Source organism: Phalacrocorax carbo, chromosome 1 (genome assembly GCF_963921805.1).
Source record: "Phalacrocorax carbo chromosome 1, bPhaCar2.1, whole genome shotgun sequence".
Lineage (NCBI taxonomy): Eukaryota > Metazoa > Chordata > Aves > Suliformes > Phalacrocoracidae > Phalacrocorax > Phalacrocorax carbo.
In genome coordinates, this window is record NC_087513.1 from 24,967,648 (window position 1) to 24,985,881 (window position 18,234).

The following is an 18,234-nucleotide window of genomic DNA, read 5'->3' on the forward strand; positions in this document are numbered from 1 at the left end:
TCACATCTGAGGTGTTTTCAGTTCTTTTTGCCTGTGATAATGTAAGTCTAAAGTGGCATTCACGAAAGTTAATGTGGGAAGTAATAATAACTGCTCTTTTTAATCACTAAAATACAAGTTAACTCTAAGATATTTCTTGTTAGTTGCAGCTATTTTCCAAAATCAAAGTGCCAGAATATGAGCTGGGCTGCAAAGAAAAACCTAGCACAAGAGTATCCCCCTTCAGAAATCAGATACTTGTGCAAGGAATATGGTCCAGCATTGGCATTACCCCTGTGAGCAAAGCTCAGAGGCTATCTCCCTGTTGCTGAACTGAAGACTGATCTTCACAGCGCCTGGGTACAGCTCCTTCCCTTGACCCCGCTGCAGGACTAGCCGCTCCCAGAAGCACGGAGGAAAAATGGGAAGGCTGGTCAGTTTTGCTGCCCAATGGTTCCCCTACATCTGCAAGGTGTGGAGTTCTCTGGTGAAATGGAGAGGTGGGCATGTCTTGCCTATCCTCCTGGTATGACACAGGACAGTGGTTCAGAGCTTTCTGCTGCCCAAAGCTCATGTGGAAAAAACAGACAACGTACAAGTGCTCCCACCTTCACCCACCCAGCTGGACACACCTGGCACCCGCATGTTTCTGGACACGGCTCTCACAGTTTCCAAGTTTCCAGTTCTTGAAGGCTAAGCTGCTAGGGTATTATTCATCTGGGCTTTATGCTGCACCTTACCCTCAACGAGATGAAGGTCCCCATTTTGGAACTGCTGACTCAGGAAAAACCTCCAGGGATTCCAGATGAGATATATCCTATCTGAGATCTCCTTCCCATGATCTTCTCTTCTCTTGAGAAGGGATATTCCAGGGCACTACATGGATGCATGTGGTAAAGTAATGGCAGCATTTAATCATGAAGAAGCAAAAGAATATAGAGTTATACATATACATGAAGTTGTAAAGGCAAACATAAGAAAATGCTTCCCCAAAATCTTTCTTAGGAAGGCTGTAATTAGCTACCTGTGAATCTGTAGAGATTAAGCAAGAGATATTAAAAGTACATATAGAAAACCAGCCCAATTATTCACTTGATGAGGAAAGACATAAACTGAGATTATTTATTAGAAAATCAAAAAGTTACAGAAACACGGTATAGATGTAATTTGGGTAAGATACACTGTCTAGAAGTTAAATGTCCAGTGTTTAAGGAAAGAGGACAATCCCTAGCTCAACACAAAGCCCTTGGCCAATTTAGCAGTTTGCCGAGGCTCCCTGGCTCCACATTTGTAATGAGCATTTGCACATACCGAAATCATTATGGAAATACTGCCTTAAGCAAGGCAAGAATCTGGTTGACCTTTTGGCCAATTCTTGGACCGAATCTCTTTTGATGTTAGAAGCAGTCTGGCTCATTTAAATGCCAACCGCTCTGCCCATCTTTTCATCCCCTGCTGTGTTTCTTGGGTTCAAAATAGTCACCAAGAGTAGATGCTGTTCCTGCAGCGCCCCAGGCCCAAAGGTGAGTGTGATGCAGCTGGAACCTTTCCTAAATCTCTTCTCCTGCCATTTGCAGCCCATCATTGCAGACTGACGACAGGCATGTAATTTCAATGGAAAATCCTCTAAACTTTAAACTTGGCCTCATCAATTTGAACAAAATTTGGAGTGAGGCTGACAGAACCCAGAGCTGGTTTTACAATTGCAGAAAGCTTGGTCACCATCATTCATCACACTGATTGCCAAGTTAATTGTTGCATTCTCGGCACTTCCTTGATCTGCCTGTATTAGAACCTGAATATAGTTCCTCTTTTTCAGCCCTTGTGACTGGGCACAATGAGGGATCATTAGAAACACTGGTAATAAATTCATTGTTATGAAATGGAAGACAACAAAAGATTTATTGAGATTTATCATCATCAAGATTTATCAATCAAAAAATATTTATTTAACATTCAGATAATACCACAAGACACAAACATTTTGGAATTTCTTCATTCAATAATCATATATTTTAAAAGTCTTAATATTTCTTACCAGGTCTCTATATCCACTGCCTTCAATTCAGCTCAAGAGGGGCAGAAGTCTTTTCAGTAATACAACAAAAAGGGCTTTGACAGAATAGTTTAGGATTTTAAGTCTTAAAACAGGCAGTGGCTGAAAAGACAATACACAAGGATTGGGCGCTAAACTATGGCTTTTTGGGGGGTCCAAGACTGTTCCCACACCTTTCATTAGTAAAAATCTCATTTACCTCACTGCAGATAGGTCTACACACTGGAGAACCAGTCAGGTTCACAGTGCCTTTAAATTCTTATACATCTATTGACCTCAACATAAAACCCCTACAGATCTCTGATTCATTGTAAATATTTACTATAGGAGGAGGTTTACATTTACATGCCAGCTGCTTACAAAACCCACAAGCACATCAGCACTTTGAGAGCAGGAGGTTTTTCACATGATTCTGTATTGAAATTATCTTGGATAACCATCAGTGACTTCAAAAATCCATGTGAGGAAGCAGAGCTATTCAAAGCTTTCTAAGAAAAAGTTCTACCTTCTTGGAAGTCCTGCCTGTCCTTAGGCCCTGGGCTATAAAATCTCATCCAGACAGTACAGCTACATTAAAGTTAAGTTATAGCCTTAGCTGGTGCAAAAGTTCCAGTGTAACAGGCTTTCGTAAGGTCAAAGACAAACGATGCTCTTCAAGATTGTTGAAGGCAAACGGTTCTTCTTTGGTGAGAATTTTCTGTTACTCAAGTGGCCAGGATGCATCCCTGTTGGAAGAGTATTGCAGGACAAGAAAAATCAGTGACAATACATGTCCTAATACTTATATACACACATACATATATATATATGCACAAATACTCCCATTTCTGCAATAGATGGCAATTTTAATGAAACCATCTGTACACGAGCATGGTGCTTTCTGGACTATGGGCTATCCTGAGACATGAAGTGCTGGTGCATTACAGACTTGTAATGTGCCTGCTTTGCTGGAGAGAGAGGGGTTACCCCAACTCCCCCCACTTCCCCACCCCGTGCAAAAATACTGCTAATCTTTAGAGAGTATATTACAGATTATTAACTCTATGGACTGCATTGGTTAATGAACAATTTTGTTTCCAAATATTTTAAATCTCTGCTGGTTTAGAAGCATGTGTTAAAACACAACTCACTTGTGTAGATTGTTTACTGGGTTTTGTTTGTTTGCTAGTTAAAATTTTTGGCATAACTTTAGCTATTCAGTTTCATTAAGAGAAAAACAAGTACAGCAGAGCACAAACTTTGAAATTTTATTAGTAACTGCTTGTGAGGGAAAAGGGAAAGTCAGACCCTCTGACCACTGACAGTAAGCAACTGTTTTAAATTAACAAAGAAGAAATAACATGTAGAAGTGGAGATGGTGAACAGAATTATTGCTACAAGACAGTAAGAGTCAACAGTAGTATTCTCTAACAGCGGCAGGGCATCACTGCATTTCTCTTTCAGCACTTCCTTCTTCCGATAAGCACAGTGCCAAGCTGTACAAGGTTTGTGTCCACATGTATAGCTTGCAATCACCTTGTGATACCCTTCCCCAGGAAGCTAATACCAGTGCCATATCTTAAGCGATCTAGAGGTTGTGATAGCAGGAGGGTGAAGACAAGAAATGACTTGCGCAGCATTGTGTACATGACCAGCAGAAGGAATTATGTTGGGAGCAGTGGGGTTTATGCCCAGGTATCTGTGTAGGCTTTGAGAACTGCACTTAGAATTGCCCACCACCAAGGGGGGGGTCTGTGTCCAAAGACTTCACCACGAGCCCAGCCCAGCGAATAGGGACAGCTTCACAGAAGTGTGGTCATGCGCTGGCACTTGTGAGTGCTGGGATTCTATCAGAACTGGAAGCTCACAGTCCCAGCCTGCTGGTATTGTTTCCTCTGCTGTTCCAGAAAGCTGTCCAACATCTTCACATCTTTTTTCAGCATTCTTCCATTGCATCAGTACAACGTCATCTGTGATATCTCTAGTTTTCTCGTCGGTATGTATGCTCAGCATCCTGAGTGGGTTGACTGGCCTTTATATTCACCAAAAAATTCTTTTTAATATTGGAAAAATTAATTTCCCTAAGCATATGCTATTCTTCTGTGACAAGAGTGGCGTTTGCATTTTTTAATCATTTTTAGCACATTTACGTTTTTCACTTACAGGTTAGTCAGCAGTTAAAGGGTAAAACCTGTGGCCAAATTCTGCAGTTGCAAGAGAGTGAACTCAAAATGAAGCCAAATTCATAGTTATGGGAGATGGAGCAAATGTTGATGAATCCACAAAGTAAGTTTAGAGGAAATATTTTTCTAAATTTTGTATGCTTAAAATACACGCCAGGAAGTATTGTGATAGTTATCTGCATTTTATTGATATACTTATTTCAAATGATGCTTGCACAAACAATATCCAGCTCTAATGGGATATTGAAAGAAAACCCAACAATTTTTTATTTATGTGGCTGTTGCTTTATTCCTGCGGGCAAACAGCATTTAGTTAATTGCTGCTGGCTGCTGGGTCCTGTACCATTAGATCTTCCTGATGGGATGTTAGAGGCATTCTAGCCCAGCAGTTCCCAGTGTTACTGCTTTTGCACAGCTACACGAATTCTCTGCAAGCCATTCTCTGAGATACTGCAGCTTAGTGCCCCCGCACCCAGTGAAAGAAACCTATCCTTCAGCGTTTATAGAAGTGTATTGTTAAATAGCATTGCATTTAAATTTCTAGAAAGGTTGTCAATCTAATGCTTATGACTCAGAATGGAAACATCCTCCCAGAGAGACTTTATTCAACCACTGACTTCTAGATACAGAGAGTGAGTAATACACTGTAAAGAGAGGTTATGAACTTTTTTTGTTTTAAACTAACCAGCAGTAAGTCCTGGCTTCATCAGTTTTATTACTTTTTATTAAATGAAGTAGAGATTTTCTATTATTGGAAAGTGCTAAATAGAATGAAGCAGCTTTTTGTCAAGACCTGTTAGACATATTTTAGCATGTATTTTCTATTCAGAGCAATTTCACCACTGCAGACTAAACAGAGACTTAAATTAAGATTTGACAGATATGTTTAGAAGCTCCAGTTCTCCAGCAGACCCCAAATCGTTTATTGTTTTTACACAGCTTAAGACAGAAGGATTCTGAATTCCTTCCATAGCAGTGACTAGTTTTATTATTACTTTTAAGAAGGTAAAATACCTGGAAGACAAATATGAACAGAAAAACTAGAGGGATTTTCTGAATTATTGAGTCCTGTCCCTTGGTGTTAAAAGCAACACTTTACAGAATCACTTTGATAAATATCTCAAGCTCCAGCTTGAAAGCAATTCAATTTTTTGCCCCCACTTAATCCTGTTGGAGACATGTTACAAACTATCCTCCCAATTAGGAATCCATAAATTTCTGTCTAAATGTATCCATTATTAATTTCTAAACATTTTTTTGTGAACCAATGTTGCCCTTTCCTTTAAAAAAAAGATATTTCTGCTTTGATGTGTTTCTCATAAAGTCCTTCATCACCTGATAAATGAGGATGCAGTCATTGTGAATTGTTTAGAAATTATATGTATGCACAGAAATTATATCTATTCAACAGAAATTGTTTTTACTCAACGGTCAGGAAGTACTCTATATTTAACCAGTTATGTCTTTTCTCAGGTCTTCTGTCTCTATGTTTTTCCATGATACCTCATCTCCTCTTCCCTATTCTCCCAGACATGCTATCTTTCCTCTGAACCTCTTCCAATCTAAATTCACCTCCCAGAAAATGGGCAGAGAGAATCACACACATTATTTCTGATAAGGTGCATTAGAGCCTCGCACAACAGCACTAATACCTCCCTGGCTTTAGCAGGAATCTCTCCCCCGAAGCCCCCGGGACATGCATTCACCTTTCCAAGGCCACATTGCCAGGGCAGCTCCCAACCATTCTCAGGCCTCCCCCTGGGTTGTTCTCAACCAAGACACTTAAGCACAGCACTTTGTACTACCGAATTTCATCTCATTCCTGTGACTCATCCTCAAAGCCACTGTGCTCTTTCTGTCTAATATTCTGATCCTCCTCATATCTGAAGACAATAAATAATGGATAAAGACAGCTCATATTGTAAAAATTAAGCAGGCTGCAGGTTATGGATTGCATCATATTTGAAATAAACCACACATGTTTATAGAAACTTTGGCAAACATTCTGTATATTCAAGAACAATATTAAAAATTGAGTGGGTTATTATTTCATCAAAAACATTTTTCAGTGTAAATATAAATCAATTTTTGTCTTCTCTTTTGGAAGTTTAGGGTTCATGCATTTATCCCAGTCCATCTGCTTTATACCATTCCTTAGGCAACCAGCTAACACCAGATTATTTCAGTGTGAAGGAAGTCTCCATACGACACAGCCCTGACCTTACACACAGATATAGCCAGAGAAAGGAGAGTTATAGATACAGTGCAGCAGTTGAACACACCTAAACCTCCTTTGGAGGTTGGACCTATGATTCAGTTACACTTGGTTAGAGATTTTGGGTCACAGAGCACCATAAAACTTATAAGAACACCCATATTCCCACAAAGTTACACTACAGTTATAACCATGAGCAACCTAGAAAAGAAAGTTAATTTATTTCTTATCGTTACATGTTGGCAATCTAGATGACATTCATAGGCAGGAGAACATAACTAAAGGCTCCTGCCACTAAGAACCTTTCTCATGTTTTCTTGTTCTAAACCGATCACTGTAGCTAGTAGAAATCAAAACACCTATCCAAAATAATTATCATAACGTATCATCATGGGAATAATCCTATACTGCCTATATATACACTGAAATACACCTCAGCCTACTGCAACGTGTAGGTAGCATTAAAATAGTATAAAAATCGTACTGAGCCTTATTCCATCTGATTTGAACAAATTATTTTCTACCACAGTTAAAAATGGCTTAGCTTTTAGGCAGTTTAGTGAAAAAGTAACCCCCCCTTAAGCAAACACTGCAGGCTATGCTTATGGAAAATTATTCTCACAGTAATCAGCAGTACATGCTGACAAACTTGTTCTTTTCTGGTTGCCTAGCTGTCTACCAACCGCCTCTGGCTCCCCGCCATGACCTCTGTGAAAGAGCTGCTGCAGCAGTAGCAAGTATTTTCCCAGAAAGCCTTATTAACTGTGCGATAGGTTTCTAGTTTTTGAACAGCATCTTGTCACACTGCAATTATTGTAAGAGTTTTTTAAATGAAAACGTTTGGTTTCATCTTTTAAATAGATATGAGAAAATTGAAGGCCAAGAAACCTAACTGGACGAAGAAGGTCAACACTGTTGCAGCAAATACTCCAAAACCGAGGCTAGACTTCAAATAAAATCAGTTCTGGCCCTCTTAAAATCCATAAAAATATCCGATCAGCTGAAAAATGATAGGTCTAAGGCTGAGATTTATATGTATTTAACAAATGTGATGGTACGCTTGAAGAAACATGACTTCTACAAAAAAAAAAAGAGGAAAGAGGTACACATCTTCCAAAATGTATTTGTTGCAAAGAAATATAGAAAGAAAATGGATTAAAGGAACTTAACTAAATTTCTCTACTTCAGATTGTAGCACACAGAATCAATATTTATTCAAGGATGGTTAGTTTTAGGAGGCAGGCTCCTATGGATGTTCTCCAAGGTTAAGGTCACCTCCCTCTGGATCAGCCGCTGCGTTCTCATACATGTTTACAGGGCACCTGGGCACCAAATCTGTACGGGGCTTCAGGCACTACTGTGTTACACATACAGTGGTATTTTAAGTAGAAAGAGGAAAAAGAAAAAAAATAGTTCTCGCAGGACAGCTTCTCCTTCAGGTTGAGTTGATGAGCATGAGCAAAGTAGATATCCGCAAAAAGCACTGCTATAATTTGTATATGGCATCTTAACATACCACGGAAACTTAACTGAAAGTAATAATAGGGTAGCCAGGAAAGTACCAATTAAAATAACTTGGCTGTCTGTGCTAAATTCTAGATATTCCTAAGGTCTTAAGGAAATTTGATTATCTTTACTTACTAGGATGCAATCAAAACCAAAGATTTACTTTTAGATTTACTTATCTCTGAGGTGAAACAACTGGACAGTGCAGATTTTCTTGTTGATGCATCATACACATAAGCAACAGTCATTGACTGCACATACGGTTTTGAAAAAAAAGAAAATAGATGGTTCTAAATCATCTTCTCAAGCCAGTTTGCAGCATATTCAATTTCATTTTGTTTATATTTGTTAAAGCTCCTACAGCCTATGTTTGTTAAGCTTCTAGATTTGTTAAACATACTCTCTTTTTCCTATAAAAGTGGTATAGTTCACTGCACCAGTGGCTCTAGTTGGCCTGGAGCTGATATAAGTAAACTCCCTGAACACAAAAATCAGGCTGATCAAGATATGCATGTTCTCAGTCTTGCTTTATGAAGTGGAGCCATATGCCTTCAAGAACACTGATGCATAAAGACTGCTCTTTTTCTTTTTTTCCCTAAAGATTTGCATCAACTAGCAAAACCGCACAGAAGACAATTAAAGAAGAACTAACACAACAGAGACGGTCTGATTCAAGAGTGAAGCTCCAGGTCTGGACCCATCTGCCAGAAGAAGGCTGACCTTCCATGGGATGTCACTCTTTGGGCTCCGGGAGGGCAGCAGCAGCAGGAGTGGCAGGACACAGCCAGCCCTGACACACTGTAGCTCTGCAGTAAGGATCTGGTAGTGTGAGCCCCCGCACATCTCCAACAAGAACCAAGGTGCGGTTCATGCCTGTTCCTTAGGGTTGTAATATGTTGGATACAGAATTAAAAGAAAAAAAAAATCCTACATGAAAGTTAAGTCATCCATCAGGGTCCAAATTGCAACTGTTGCTGAGTTGCTTATATATTTGCCAGCTGTTCATTGAGCTTTTGGGAGTAAACTACTGATCTCAGGCCAGCTCTGAGAGGGCAACTATGTACGTTGTACTTAGTGCTTACAGTAGAAAAGGTGGATTTTGAAGGCACTTGCCTGTGTTCCCTCTGCTCAGTAAGGATCAGGCTTCCTGGTCAGAGCCATGCTGATCAGGGTGGGAGGTCAGTCACGCTGCAAACAAGAACTGACGTGTCAAAGCCAGAGCAAGATTTCTGTTGTTAAGGAAATGTGCTCTAACAACAGATTTGCAGATCACAGTAAGGAAAGAACATGTTTTTCTTTTTCTTTTTTTTAACTGGTGAAGTTCTTGAGCGTTATAGTGGCTAATTAATGGCTGAAGGGAGATTTCATTACATTGAATTTAAAAACTGTCATGAGACTTAGAGGAAGGAATAAACATTCATTTTAATACCTGTGGATAAATCAAAATTAACTTATTTACTCCACTTACAGTAATTGCTGGGTGTAAAACCCAGAAGTTGCACCTCTGCTGAGGTATAAACCAAGCGAAGAGAACAAAAAGTGTTTCAACAAACCATGTGCTATACAATTTTGAAGACGGGCTTAGATGCAAAGCTAGGTGCTAGGTGGGCTGAGGAAAGAAAAATGTTTTCCCCTTATTTGCAGAGCAGCTACAGAACTGTTCCACAGTTACTGCAGGCAATGATCAATAGATACGCACTAAGAGAGAGAGAGGATGCCTCAAATTCCAGTATGTTGTTTAGTCCATCTTCTCCACCATCTTGAAAAGGAGAGTGATACAGTCCAATGCTTCAGGCCACAAAGGAATTGTAGAGGAGCTCTTGAAAAGAACTAGATCTTCCCATAGCTGATTTCAAAGTTAAAACAGACTTGCTCAAGTCTTACCCCAGCACACAGAAAGTACGATTCTACATTCAAAGCAAAATCAATATCATCCTTTGCTGAGCAAAATGGAAGGGCACAAATTACTTTCCTACAAATAAACAGTCTTAGGTTGAAAATGAGGGCTAGAAAAGATACTGCAAACAGAAAGACATGCGTAACAGGCACTACAGGGAGAGGAAAAGTTCTAGCTGGCACCCAAGACAGCATTCGTGTGAGAAATGAAAGAACTTATTGTCCCACAGCATTGGTTCTCAGGCTCCAGCCTGGTCATTCGGATGGCGAAGATGCTCTGCTGTGCAGCTGGCCCACAAAAGGACAGAATTACTCCTACTGACACTACACTTCCACATCCATATGGAATTAGCAGAGGCTTTCCTGACTAATTAAAACAAAATGGAATTGTCAACTTTTCAACTTCCGTGGCTACTTCATGTACTTTTGTAACTGAAGTCCAGGTTACAAATTCAACATAGAGAAGAAAATCACCATAGACTCCAGATCCTCTTTCTTCCAGACTATTATATGCCTGAAAAAGTTAATATCAAATCTCCATGAGAAAGCAAATGCAGTGACTGCATCTGAAACGAGCCGTAACTTAACAGATGATTCGGTTACCTCCAGAGCAGGCTGGGATTCTGAAACATTTAAAGGTTCAGCGCACAGAGAGAAGTGAATGAACCTCTTGTCAATTAAAATAATATGTTATTTGCCATTGATTCAGTAACGATGCAAACCCCGTCCTCTTCAATAAGGTCTCTGCTGCAAAAAAAATGGTTTACTTAAAAAAAGGAACTTTGTCTTCATGGCTCAAAACCCACTTTCAACCACAAAGACAGTTCCTTTTTTCAGTTACCACAAGTGGTTTTGCAGTAAGTGGACTGGTGTTTTCTACAAGCCCAAGAAAGAAGGGTGTTGAGGGAAACAAGCCCTTCCTCCCTTTTGTTCGCTCTTGGGCTGACCTGTTGACATACCCCTCTGGTGCGGTGGCAGTAATCACACGCTCTCGTTCCTCGGCTCCCCCAGCCATGCTTATGTGGGCGCCGCAGCGAGGTTTGCACTTGTCCCAGGCTGCTCCTCTTGTCACCAAGAGTAACGGGAGACGGAAGAGAGATGGTAGGGGGGATTTTTTGCTATGGAGAGCCACGGTCTCCTTTAAGCCTGCCTGCTCTTTGGTGCCATCAACTGTCTTTTCATCTTATGGAAAATGTGAAAACCAAACTGTGTGACCTAAATTCAGCACTGGGACAAAATCAAGATTTGGGAAATGGAGTGGCGCTGCTGAAAAAAAAATAAATCATTGGAGAACTAACTTCTTGCATTTAGATAATTCAGACTTCAATAAAACCTTTAAAATATGATTTGTAATGCTAGAAAAATTAACTTTAAATAGAAAGTTTTCCTCACCATTTTCAATGCAGAATGTTATTTCTGAAATTGTGTGAATATTTAAACTCTGAAACTCAAAGTATGAAAAATTACTGTAGAGGTCCACATTTAACGGCCAAGCTGAGACACACATATTTTCTGTCTGACGAGGATAATAAAAACTGTTTATTAATTATGTATTTATAACATAAATCTTTAAAATAATTACACTTGCTTATATTGATACACACGTCACTTCCAATGTATTTCAGCACCTTGGTGCTATGGGCTGGTATCCTGAAATGGAAAAATACAAGAGAAGAGCAGCTTCCCATAAAGCTTACAGACATCAGCAGTGGGTAACACAGCTCGAACCCTAAGGACTACAGTGAGAAATTCAGAGGAAAGCCTCAGATAAACAATGACAGCCATTTCGCTAAGAAAGTCAGAAAGAGCACTGCAATTCCTTCAAAATAGAGACAGGTAATTCTAGCTGGTGACTTTCCTTGAGAGAACTTTGCTTGAAATTGGATGTTTTATGCAAGAATAGCAGTTCTTTGCTGATATTTCTGAAAACGTCCCTTGGACTTATCACCAGATACTGATATTTCCATTTCCCTTCAGTACTTGCTGCTTTGCCATGATATGAAAACAGAAACAGCTTTTACATAATTAATGAAACAGAGAGTCTGAAAATAGCTCTTTTTTCTTCCCTTTCCTGCCTACCCCTATCAAAAAAGCAAACAAAATCCTAACAATAGAGCCTGAAGGTTAAAGGGCCCTTATGAAATAGGTACCAGGCGGCTGGTCTGAGAACAGTATGAAGCAAAATGTATCACCCAGAACTCTCACTGAATGGCAAGATTTTGACAATATGTATCAGTAGAAGTTAACAGAAATGAGAAAAAAAAAATCAAGGAACATAAGTGGTCAGAGAGGTGAGGACAGTACCAGCACGTACCTATCGAAGGTGTACTATATTTTTAGCTATTTACACTGTGACCAGCAATAGAGGTATGTAAATTTTCTTGAAATGGCTTTGGCTATAAAATAATTGTTTTATAAAATTAAGAAAAACCCACCCAAGTGTCTTGTGAAGTGCTTCCATGTGTTTTATCTTTTTGCATACATTTTCAACGAGCAAAATGCTGCCCATACTCTTCTGCTAAAGTATTTTCCCTTCCCATAAAATATGCACATACTTGCACAAGAAAGGAATGAAAACTGAAGAACCTAGGATTGCTGGAAATTACTTTAGAAGCATTGGTTCCTAACGGTCTTCCTTTACAGCAAAGGCCCAAGCCACTTTTGTGAGATCTGTGGATTGAGGAGTCCTGTATATGCAGATACTTTTTCTTTTTGTGCTGAAAGCTCAGGATTTTCCACCGTATTTTCCCTTCATTATACTTTTGAACACAGTTACAGGCTCTTAGTATAGGGAAAAGGGGCTATAAGTAGAGCAGAAGGGGTTGCCATCTGTTCCCGCCTGATCTTTTGGAAGATATGAACGGAAGTCAGTAGAGCTTCATACAAAGACTTGTGTTCACAGGTTTTCCTCCTGGGCTTTTCTAGTGTCTTTCCTCCCATGCTTCTTCACTTCTTTCCTACAATACAAAGTAAACCACCATGGGTGATTGGTTTAGCACCTTTGAGACGGACAATGAATTTATGAGAGAATGTGAAGCAACACATTCTTCACCTAAAAACACAGAGAAAACTAGCAAAGGTGATAACTTTGGCACCTGGTTTTCACCTTTGCAGATGAGATGCATGAGCATTTCTTTCATGCACCTAAAAGCCAGGCTGAGCATAAGGCAACTGTGCTCTGGATCTTCAGGCTTCAACCTCCATCCCAGCTAGCTGCTGTCATGTGGAGAGAAGAAGGGGGGAGAGAAATCCAGCTGACAAAGGCTGCTGACTGTATACGTGGTTTTTCCTCAGTAGCTGACCCCCGGAGAGCCTTAAGTACCTATTTTAGGTATTTTTAGGTATTTCACTTCAGACTGTGGCAGCCTGCCTTAGGCAGCATGAGGGCTGACACCCTGCTCCTGCACCCCTGTGTGACTGCGCGCCCCCGGGCCTGCAGGAACCAGCCGCCCCACGCAGCAAGCCACGACGAGGCATTTTCCTTTCTGTCACAAAAAAGTGAAAAGATTTTCGAGTTACAAATTAAATCGGGTTTCACTAAAAGCGTAAGGGTCCCCAACGCACCCTGGTACCCGGACCCGTGCGTGAGGCCCGGCCGCCCCTCGCGCTCGCTCAGTAGCGAGCATCCGTTTAACGGATTTCGGCACCGCTTCGCGCTCCGGGTGATCGGCCTCCCTCCCCCACGGACCGGGCCTGCCCCCGCCCGGGACCCCAAGGCCCCGCGCCCGCGGCGCCCCCCGCCCCGCTCCCTTCAGGCCCTGCCCCGGCGGCTCCCGCGGACCGCGGACATCGCCGCGCCGGTCCCCATCCCGGGGCAGGTGGCGGCAGGGACGGCGGCGACGGCTCCTTCCTCTTCTCCTTCCCCTTTCTCTTCCTCCTCCACCTCTGCCGCCCAGCAGCCGCCAGGCCGGCCTGGCAGGTATCGAGGGGGCGAGCGGGCCGCCGAGGCGCGGTGGGGCGGGGCGGGGGCGGAAGGCGGTCCCCCCCGTCCCCCCCCGCACGGCGAATGGTCGCGGCGGCAGGGCGCTCGCCGGCCTCCCCTCCGGCTGCCGCGCGCCGTGGTCTCGCCCGCCCCCGCTGCCATGTTGGATCGCGCGGCCGCCGGAGCCGGGCCGGAGTTGGAAGTTTAGCGCCTCTCGGAGGGGCGGGCGCGATCGGCCGCCGGCGCGGAGTGGCACCGGCGCGGCTGCTCCCCGCCTCTCGCCGCCCCTGTCCCCGCCGTCCTCGCCGCGGGCCGCAGAGGCCCCTCCGCCCCTCTCCGCCTCCCGCCTTCCCTGGCCCCGAGAGGGAGGCTCCGCGATGCGGCTGCTGTGAGGCCGCGGCGGCAGCGGAGGAGGAGGAGGAGGAGGAGGAGGAGGAGGAGGAGGAGGGGGCCGAGGGCGCCAGCAGTCGTAGGGAGGCGAGGGCGGCAGCGCCGGGCCGGCCCCGGCCATGAGCGGCAACCCGCAGCAGCAGCCCCCGCAGCCGCGGCGGGTCACCAACGTGGGCTCCCTGCTACTCACCCCGCAGGAGAATGAGAGCCTCTTCGGCTTCCTCGGCAAGAAATGCGTGGTGAGTCCCGGCCCGCGGCGGCGGGGAGGGCAGGGCAGGGGAGGGAGCTGGGGACCCCCAGTCCGGGCGCTCCGGGGCCGGGGGCGTGTGAGGACAAGGCCGGTCGGGACGCCGGGAAGTTGAGGGCTGCGGAAGTTTCAGCCGGGCCGGCCCGGCCCGCTCCGCTGCCCCGGCCCGACGCCTGGGAGGGGGGCGGCCGCCCCGCAGGCCTCGCTCCGTGCCCGCCTGGTCCTCCGCCCCCCGGGCGGCGGCGGCGGTGCCGGAGCAATGAATGGCGGCGGGGCCCCTCGCCCGGCCCGGCCCGGCCCGGCTGCCTGCCCGCCCTGAGCGGCGGGCCCGGCCTCGCCCCCTCTGCCCGGCCGGCTCCGGCTGGAGCCCTGCGCACCGGGGCGGCTCCCAGACTCTGCCCGCCGGCACGGAGTCCCCGGAGGGCGGCCGGCGGGGCTCCCGCCACAGCCCCGCAGTTGGGCCCCGCTCTGCGGGGGGGACCGGCCGCGGGGATCGCGGGAAAAAGTTGAGCTGCTTGATGAGGCGGGGACGAGCCCTAGGTGCACCTGCGGCACCACGGAGCAGTGTTGGCGAAGTTGTAGGAAGGCTCGTATCAGTGCTAGGCCTGTCGTGGAGTTAGTCTGTAGTTCTCCTAGCCTCAAGAAGAGGTTCAGGTACCCAAATGCGACTCAAATACCGCACCTCTTCCTGGTTTTATGTATGTATATGTGTGTGTATAAAAAAGGCAACATAATGCTTAAAAAAGAAAAAGCCTTGCGGTGAATGTGTTACCAAGTATATCAGTAACAACTTAGTTTTCAAAATACCTTCTTGCATGTTGATATAAACCCATACTTATGTGTATTAAAGAACTACTTGAAGGCTTCAAAAGTTAACCACTTTCTTTAGAAAAGAAGCAGCTTTTAGAAAAATCATGGTTTTGAAAAAATGAAAAACAGTGGTTTCTTTTTTTTTTTAAGAAAAAAAATACCACTCAGAAGCCATTGAGAATTATGTTATCTGGCTGTCTTCGGATGCTTTGCGTCCAGCACCTAGCATACTAATGTCAGGCACTGTGCATCTTGCTGTACTGCTATGAAGAGTATTTAATGAACTTAAAATTGTGATCTAAAGCAGGATATCTGTGTGATCATGATGGTCCCACATAACTATTTGGACTTTGAAATGGTATTGTTGATCAAACTGACTGTTGCAAGGAAAGCATAAGATGTAGTAACTGAACAGGAAGTAGGTGATATTTACATTTGGGTGAGTTAAATAAGATGCTGTCACAGTAACTAAGCTAAATGGATCAGAAGGTGTGACTGTGAAGGATTTTTTTTTTAAAAAAGTAATACTTTTGTAAAAAAACCACCTTCAATTAATTGAACTACTTTCAGGCACATATTAAATATGTTTAGCTCCTTTGTGCAAAAAAACCCCACACCCAAATAAACAAAAAACCTCCCACCTTTTCTCTAAATTTAAAAACTAATGCATGAATTTGTGTAAGTTGATTTCCAGTTTGTTTTTCTACAACTTGGATTTTCTTGTCAAGTGAACACACTTCTTGTTTTTCTTACGCTCAGCTGTAACACTCACCTACTCAAGTTCTCAACTTTTCTGCATAAATAGCATGTTGAAAGCAGACTTTGGAGGTAAATATCTTCACAGTATCTGGGTGTTATGGGATTTGTGACAGGTTGGTAGCTTCATAGACATGACTTGCCTTGAATTTTTCTTGAAACTACACACTCTCGTGGTTTACACTGAATCTTGGATGACTTCCCGATTGAGGTTTTTCTACTTGTGGCCCATTCTCTTTCCCTTCTCCCCCAGCCCTATGTGCTTTCTAGGTTAAGTATAGGCTCATCTTACTATAATTGAGGGTCTCTGCTCAATATCGAGGACCTGAGTGTCAAAGCTCTAGAGGTTTTTTTTACTTACTGTGGCATAAGCCAAAAATGGTGATAAGTCAGAAACTAATTCATGAACAGATTGAACATCTCTGTCCCTTGGAGGGCAGTGTCTGTTCTCTGATAGTGGAAGTGGGTACCTGGAGATGGTAGCAGCTTCAGCTGCCTAACTTGAATCCATGATGTCTGTCTGTCAGAGCTTGATAGTACTCTTGACCTTCTAGCCTGACTCAGTGTTGGCATGCTATGCTTATAAATGCCTTTTTGCTGTAATGTACATGATATTTGATTTCTTAATATCCATGTTTGAATTATTCATTACTGAAACATCAGGCTGTAAATACTACTCTTTCAGAAAGGAAAAATCTTGTGATTTTTGTAGGATGCTACAAGCTTGATTTCCCATCAACTGAATTGACTGTACTACCTGGCTGCTACAGGTGGTGTTTCTGCCAGTGGGGGCATGGGTATGCTGCTGGATGTGATGTGCATCTGCCATATCAACATAACTTTAGATTATGTTTGACTTGACCTTGTGTTTACATTGCTAGTGAAATAAATGCTGGAGGAACAGTCGAGATATTAAACTATGATCCTAGATGCTCTTTTTGTAGTAATAATTTATAGTGTTCTTATGGAGGGCATAGTGCTGGTATCAGTCTTGAGGGGCTTGGTTAAGAAAGCATGTGGCACTCTGGACCTGATTTATTTCAACTCTCTTTCCTATCTGTTTTTGACTGATAACAAGGCAACTGCTTTGAAATAACAGAGGATTAAAAAAAAACCCCACTCTATTTTTGTTCTATAGAAAAGCAAAGAAATTTATCAAGTAGCTTAATTTTGATCGATGACTCGCAACCTATGAACTCCAATACTGATGTAATTTCAATGGCATCTTAAGTAACGATGACTGGTGAACATAAAAATTAGCTGGGAGTGGGGGAAATGGTGAAGAGCCATTGCTCTGTGTGTGCTGTTGAGGCTGATACCATTTTCTGGACTACTGCTGATACTTTGGGAATCTCATGGACTAGTAGGCAAATGTACATACAGAAGGCTACTGATTTTTTTTGTTCTTCTATTCTCTTCCTCCTCCCCACCCCCCCGGCTTGCTGAGCTGTAAAATGCTTATCAGAATCTATAAGCAATTAAAATACTTTTGTCCATGACATATCAGGTTTTCAGAAGCAAGCCACTGGCTAAAAGTCAAAGCTGCAGCTATAGTTCATTTGGTTGAAATATGAATCCAAATGTGGAACTACCTGCAGCAGGTATCCAGCATAAGGTAGCCTTCTAGGACTTTCATTGTCGCTTAGGCATGTAACTAATTTTCATTCAGGTACATGACATTTGTTATCTAGGTCAGGTGTAAAATTTACTGTCTGTAGAAATTTATCAATAACTATTTTTTGCGTAGACTTTTATTTCTACATTATGATAAACATATGCTAAGGTGAGCTATGAGGTTACTTTTATGCATATTAATGGAACATTTTTGTGGTTGTGCCAAACTTGGAAGTTTTTGCTTATGTCTGCTGAGTTACAAATCAGTCAGTTTAATTCTGTCCTAAGGAATGAGTTTTGTAAGGAAAAGCACGCGCTAGGTGTCCCATTAATAGTTTTTTAATAAAGGAGGTACTTCTACGATTTGCATGATCAATTGGTCAGTAATGTCACTAATGGAAAAACTTGTTTATTCTGTAGAAACAGTTTTACATGTGTGAGAGGCATTAGGAAAGAAAATATGAGAAGTGTGTACTTGACAAAATATCCATATGCCTTTAACTATTTCTAAAATTATACTGCTTAGAAGCGGGACTCAACACTGGCATAAGGTGTAAGGGGTAAGGCTAGGAAAATGTTGTTATTTGTAAGATCTTGCCATGGTTGATACAGTAAACAGGAACTGGTAAAGAATGCAAAAGGATAAGTGACACAGCAGTAAACTAAGAAAACTGTTTTGAC

General features: G+C 42.8%; 2 protein-coding genes across 5 annotated transcripts in view; one reads left to right on the top strand and one right to left on the bottom strand.

Moving 5' to 3' along the window:
- Window positions 1–8,426: 8,426 nt before the first annotated feature.
- Window positions 8,427–14,247, bottom strand: LOC135312481 (lysine-specific demethylase 6B-like). 3 transcript variants are annotated; one of them, XR_010372036.1, is made up of 3 exons: window positions 13,596–14,247; window positions 12,921–13,027; window positions 8,427–12,771 (listed from the first exon to the last, which is right to left on the bottom strand). XR_010372036.1 is itself a non-coding variant. In XM_064446275.1 (2 exons), exons 1-2 carry the CDS (start codon window positions 14,245–14,247, stop codon window positions 12,761–12,763), a joined length of 663 nt encoding a protein of 220 aa, XP_064302345.1. In that variant the 3' UTR covers window positions 8,427–12,760. The 3 variants fall into 3 exon arrangements, 1 of the variants encoding a protein (XP_064302345.1); XR_010372035.1 differs by having other exon boundaries at window positions 12,921–13,030; XM_064446275.1 differs by lacking the exon at window positions 12,921–13,027.
- WASL (WASP like actin nucleation promoting factor) overlaps window positions 14,230–18,234 on the top strand; it is a 50,933-nt gene continuing 46,928 nt past the window's right edge. For both annotated transcript variants that reach the window (XM_064446245.1, XM_064446256.1), the window contains exon 1: window positions 14,230–14,365. In XM_064446245.1, coding sequence (XP_064302315.1) covers window positions 14,246–14,365 — 120 coding nt within the window. In that variant the 5' untranslated portion in view covers window positions 14,230–14,245. The remainder of the gene's footprint in view (window positions 14,366–18,234) is intronic.

What these genes read in the sequence shown, in the direction of transcription:
- LOC135312481 (XM_064446275.1), bottom strand. Translation starts at nt 14,247, where the DNA reads ATGGCCGGGGCCGGCCCGGCGCTGCCGCCCTCGCCTCCCTACGACTGC.